Source organism: Asparagus officinalis, chromosome 2, assembly GCF_001876935.1.
Source record: "Asparagus officinalis chromosome 2, Aspof.V1, whole genome shotgun sequence".
Taxonomy (NCBI): Eukaryota; Viridiplantae; Streptophyta; class Magnoliopsida; order Asparagales; family Asparagaceae; genus Asparagus; species Asparagus officinalis.
The window spans coordinates 57,396,806-57,403,414 of record NC_033795.1 but is presented as its reverse complement, the minus strand read 5'-3'; the positions used below and the strand labels follow the sequence as shown (position 1 = coordinate 57,403,414).

At 35.9% G+C, this 6,609-nt stretch overlaps 1 protein-coding gene across 1 annotated transcript in view; it reads right to left on the bottom strand.

Annotated features, from left to right (window-relative positions):
* LOC109831507 overlaps positions 47-6,609 on the bottom strand; it is an 8,393-nt gene continuing 1,830 nt past the window's right edge. Inside the window, exon 2 of the mRNA XM_020398842.1 lies at positions 47-696. Coding sequence (XP_020254431.1) covers positions 231-696 — 466 coding nt within the window. The 3' untranslated portion in view covers positions 47-230. The remainder of the gene's footprint in view (positions 697-6,609) is intronic.

The following is a 6,609-nucleotide window of genomic DNA, read 5'->3' as shown; positions in this document are numbered from 1 at the left end:
TGCAGAAACACATCCGTATCAAATAAATATGTTTGCTCACAGTACAGTAGGATAAGGGCATAACGGTAAATGGATAAATATCAGATTCATTTCAGGAGGTACACAGCTTAAGCAAAAACAAGTCAGTAGATTGCACGTTTTTTGTCATGAGAAAATTTCCCAGCATTGCACTTCGTACAATAAATTCAATTGTTACCAAATAAACAAGTTTATCAACTAAAGCTAAATTTTTAATCACTTTTCTTCAATTTCCCATCTACTTGACCACCATTAATTATCTCAGAAGATGAAGATGACTTGAGCTCTTCAGCAACTGCAATCCCAGAGGAGTACTTCTTGATTCTTAATGATATCATAATACTTGACCCAATTCCAAGCAAAGGAAATACGTATGAAGAGAGCTTGGACTTCTCTGGGCCAGTAGAAGAAGCAACTGCAGCACCGGCTAGGCTACCTAGAGATGTATTCTGTAGAATCATGGGAAGGGAACCGATGACTGTAGGAAGAAGGAAATCGATCAAGAAGCTAACTTCTGTGGCAGCCATCGCATAGTTGATGACGTAAGAGGGAATTGGGGAGAATCGAGCAAGAAGAACAAATTTCCAGCCATCTCTCTCTACTCCCCTCACAAGGAGATGAAAGTACTTGCTACTTCGGGCCCAATCCATTGCTGACTTTGAACTACGGAAAACTGCACTGTATAACAAAAGGAAATCTTTAATCAGTGAATACTCTGCACTGAATAACAAAAGGAAATCTTTAATCAGTGAAAACTTTGATGCGTATACAAGAACTTCAATCCAGGATAAAAATATGGGTTAATGGCAGATACACCTCTTGTCCTATGGTGGTGCAGCCACTTGCACCATCTAAACTGTTGTATTAGCATTTACCCCCTGAACACGATGGTTACCCTCAATTTACAGGGCAGTTTCCGGTTAAAGGGAATATGGTAATTTATAGTCAGGTAATTCCCACGTGACATCTCAACACACTGGGAGAATAATACCATCTGGAATACAAGGGGTCTAAGTGCTAGTAAAATATTTTTAAGGGATATAGGTGGCTTACAGTACAAGGTGTCTATCTTCAAATTAACCATGAAAATTGTACCTAACATCTATGTTGAATGCCAACTTATGTAGGCACTACCGTCATATGTAAAGAAAACAACCCATGCACAATGCATGGTACACATTTCTATGTGAGGAATCGTAACTTATGCAGCCAAATCCTCAAAGATATTTACCATCTCTTGGCAACCTCCTTCCTGCCTGTAGATTTTGGCCTACTCCTAAGGCCTTAAGTTGCATAAGTTGTTTTTAGCTTTAGTTCATCATAAAAGAGCCCATCCATGCTAGCAGGGGTAGATCCATAAACTTTAGTCACTGGGGCAAGACTACAAGTATATTTAGCATATGATTTTTTTTACCTAACACCATTACAAATACAAGTGTTTATTTTCCAAAAATTTGGGGCGCTAGGGGGTCAATAGGGCAAATAGTGTGGGCACAAACTGATATAGAGGATTAATACTAAGTATAATCCTTAAGAGGGTCTGATGCAGGACAGATTCGAAGATTTTATCTGATGCAAATACTAGTATATGGGTGTTTAAATTTAATGCATGCAGAAGTCTGCATGTAACTGATGCAGAACAAAGCTGAAGAATCTATCTGATACATTACTAGTAGATAGGGTTGTTCGCAATTCAATTTCTATATTTGAATTTTTCGTTAGGATTTTAGAGTTAGTTTGAACTCAAGTTCTATGAGTTTGATTTGAATTAGGATATAGTTATTTTTGAGCTCGAATTGTAACAGGAATACAAGCCTGTTTCTTTTTGAATTTCAGTAGAAATAGGATTTTATACCCTACAAATATGATTTTAGCCATACAATTCTTTATTAAAATCATCTTCACCATTCCTTTTCATCAATTAACTCACTGCCCCTTATTTTCCAAAGGACAAAATAAAACACCCAAACTCCCACCTTTTCCAAAGAAACAACCAACACCCCAACGCCTCCTACGTGAATTTTGTTGTTCATCGACATTCAAAAAAGACAAAATCTAAACCCAACTTTAGTTCCCAAAACATCACACACATAAAAGGTGCTATTGTTCACCTCCATCCCGTATTTCCTTTTTTTTGTGTGAACCCAACAGGTCCCTCTGGTAAATAAAAAATAGAAAACTTACTGAGCTTCCAGTTCCATTCCCCTTAAGTGGCCGTGGGGATAGTTGAACCCACTAGCACTACAGCAGATCCTACCCTGAATGCAAGGTTATTTTTGTTTCATTTCTAATAATCACATTATTCTAAAAAAATAAATATTAAAAATTATAATTAGAAGTTACGAACAATGAAATGTGAGATTATCCTTGATAGATAAACAAGTGAAATGAGTATCAGAATTGTGAAAAATGTAAACGGATCTCCACACATTTTCTTTCTGCTCCATATTGTAGCAATACACTTAATCACTACCAGAGCATATTTTAAACCTGCTTTCTCGACTGTCAAATTGCATCATTATGCTCAATATAAGGCAACCAAACACAAAGCTTATCCTAATATACCAATAGTGATCCTATAGGATGCCCTACTAACATAAAGAGTGCCTACAAATGTGCATCCCCTTCAATAAACATATGCCCTGAGATTATGTGATATCAGAAAATATACAAACTACCCAAACTGAAGTGTGGTAGCATCCACATCAAACATAAAAGCTATTATGGCTAAAAAAAAAAACATACAAACTACCCAAACTGAAGTGTGGTAGCATCCACATCAAACATAAAAGCTATTATGGCTACAAAACAAACCGAATCATACTCTGGAAAACAAATCAACTTAGTTATTGATTCAGGTGTGATGTGAGAGAAGAAAGCACCAGGAACCAAGTACCAATACATTGAGAATTCAGAAAGGAAAATACAATCCAACAATCTGTGCAATATGATAGAAGATTGATAGACATCATCGTCATAATAAATTAACATAACTTTTTATTAATACACAAAGAAAGGTTCCAAAAATAGAATGAGTGTATTTGTATGGAAGTTCACCATGAGAGAACTTTATGTCTGTGCCGTCGTCAAGAATAGAATTTAGATGATGCATCACAAAGCTGCAGAACAAATATGACAGAAACATTCATGAAAGCAAACAGGAAATGTGAGGCATTTATGTATTTGTTGAAAGTTGCAAAAAGAGATACTATTGGAAACAAAAATAATCTCCATGCTCTTTGATTCCAGTGATCCTTGTGAATCTAGTAATTTGCTTAGAAATCTCATGACATAGATGGCATCATTGAATTATCAAATAGTACTTGGGAGACGATAACTTGCTTGTGTTTTTTGAAAATTCTTTAGCAGTCTTGCTCATTGAGTCATAAAGGTACTCTTGAAGTTATAAAAAGAGGAGGCTTCTCCAGTCACGCATATACAAGAACAAGAACACAACAACAACAAACTCATTATTACAACTTTTGGGAATTGGCTACATGAATCATGTTCTTCCGTTCGGTTCTATTAAGGGTTATCTCCTCAATTAAATTAACCACTATCATAACCTTTTTGACTGCTCATAATCAAGTTCTCTTGGCCAACTTTAAGTCCTTTTTGCTTCATTAGTTATAATCAAATTACTTTTCTAATTGGTAATTGGGTCACATTGTGAATGACCAGACCATCCCAAAATTTCCTTCATTTTATCCTCAAAGGGAACAATATCTAATTTTCTATGAGTACACTAGTTTCTTATTTTACCTCTCAGTACATATTCAAATGTTCATCTTCATCCTAACATTCTTATTCTGCTACACTCATTTTCTACATAAACCATTTCTTTATTGTGCAACATTCCTATCCATAAAGCATTGTGTGATCTTGAACTGTCCTACAAAAAAAATCTCTTCAATTTCATAGATATTCTATGATCAAAGAAAACTACAGATGCACTTCACAACTTCTCTTGATTTGATTTGATAACTGCCCAAAACTTGCGTTTATTTACATTTTAATAAGTGAGGAAAGGATTAGGAGGGTTAAAAAGCAGAAAATTTCATCACTTTACTAACCCTCCATAAGTGGACGGATTGGGAGGGGAGGGATTGAGTTTAAGTGATTTTTCCTTGAAATTTGAAGTTCACCCCAAAACTTAAGTCATCTTTGTCATGTAGTTTCCCTCCCTATTCACTTCTCTAAACAAACACAAATTATAGTGCACCCCTCTCTTCCCCTAGTTGTCTATCCAAACACAATTAGTTTTATCACACCCCTCTTTCCGCTTCTTCTCTTTTGGATTATTATAATAATTCCCCTCCCCTCCCCTCCCCTCCCCTCTTCTCGTATTCAAATCCCACCATAAAGGAGCTCAAATTCTCAATTCCGAATAGAGGAAAATTATTAAATGATATTTTGAAGGGTTAATTTCACAAAACCCCTGACTTGGGGTTTTCACACAACTCCCCTGGAACTTCATTCATCTAACATAACCCCTCTCAACTTTGGGTGTCTCATAAAACCTACCTGAGCTTCAACATTCTTAGTGGACCCCTACTTGTAATTTGTAAAAAATAATAAAAAAATTTGAGAGAAAAGATCCCGAACTTTGTCATTTATCATTTACAGGCGACTCCCCTAAAGTTTTTTTTTTCTCTCAGGAAAATTAGTTATCTGTAAATTATATGTAAGGGGCTCCAGTGAGAAAATTTTAAAGTTCCAGACAGTTTTGTGAGACACCCAAAAGTTTAGGGGATTGCGTGAGATGAATAAACTTTAGGGGGATTATGCGAACCAACCCCCCCCCCAAAAAAAAAAAAATTGGAGGACTTTTGTGAAATTAACCTCATACAAGTTTATCGATAGCGGATAGCGTCGCGTAGCGTTGAGGCACTGCTAAGACTATTTGCGCCTATAACGCTAAAATAGCGGCAACGCAAATAGCGGTAAATAACGCATAATCAAATAGCGATCCAATTTAAATATATTTACAAATTCTAAAAAATAAGAAAATTTGATGCAAGAACAAGGCTTCGTCGAGGAGACAAACCAGAGGCAGTTGGAGGATCTGGAGAGGGAAGGAGATGGATATGCAGCTCGTCAAGGAAACTATTGTTTGTTGCAACGTCAAGGAGAGGAGATGGAGTTCGTTGAGGAGTTGGAGGATTTGTAGAGGAGGCGGAGAAATGGTGGAGGGATGCAGTGGAGCTAGAGCTCATTGAACATAGAAGAGAAAGAAAAGTGAAGGTTTGGTTAGGGTTTTTTGAGAAAGAGACAGAGACAGTCGAATACAGAAGAGAAAGAGAGTGCGTTTTATAAGTTGAAATGGGTTCATATTTAATTCCGGTCAGATTTTTTATAAAATCAACTAAAAAGCGCTAATATCGCTCAAAAGCGCTTTTAAACGCTATTAACTGCTTTTGAGCGCCATTTTGCGCTTTTCTCTGCTATTTTGAATGAATAAGAATCTTTAACACTTTTCTCACCGATATAACCAAAATCATCAAGGGCAACAGTCGCTAGCATTGCGACCGCAATTGGCCACTATTACAACACTGATCCCATATTGAACTCATATATTCATATCCTAGCAACATAAACAGACAAATTTAAAGCCTATATTAATATTTAAGAAGTCTTTAGCAATATTTGGTCCATTTATGGCCAGAGTGCATTATCCTTTATCCACTTAAAATAGAGTACGCTAAGTCTGTATCCTACGTCAGCCTAACCTGAATCAGTTTAAGTTATGACATCCAAATACAACACTACATTAAAAAACTTCCACATCACCTCATGTAGCATTGCAAAAACAAGGCATGCTAGCATCATACACATTTTAGGTAGGAAATATGAAAACATATATAGTTCTTACAAATATCCTGTTGGCAATATTAAGGACAACCTTAAGCTAATAAAAAACCTTTCTAATAATCACATCTAAATAAATCGTTGCATTTAGAATCTATCCTCAAAAAAAATTATCTAGAAATTTAATCAATGTTCGCAACCATTGTGCTACACAACCCGCTTATTGAATCCATTATCACATTCATCCTATTGCTCTCTTCTAAAAGTAGAACCTCATTTGCAAGGTTGTACTCGCACAGTCTTGCACAAGATATTTTCTACTCATCTATTCCCGATTTGAGAATAACATAAACCTTACTCTGCCTAAGTTTGCTGCAACAAACAACCTTTCTACACCAAGTTTGTAATCTGATCTTGAAAACCCATTTAACCATCATAAACATTCATCATCAACATCATTTTGTACCAAAAATAAACTGAAAACCCATAGATGGAAGGCAAATTAGGATAAAAAGACAACTTTCCTTCTATACTCAAAGAAACTTTTCTAAAAATTCATTCTCTAATCATAGAACCATACAATAAAATATATAATTGTCAAAGATGATAATTTTACACTCATCTACCCGTAATTTGGCTCCGGAATAAAATATACAACTCAAACCTGGGGTAAATCTACAGTGGGGATAGTGGGGTTAATTGCCCGACTGACCTTGAAGGGAAACAAAACTGAAGGCCCAGTCAAATTTTTTTTATTTTATGTTTTACCGAAGGAGTCTATAA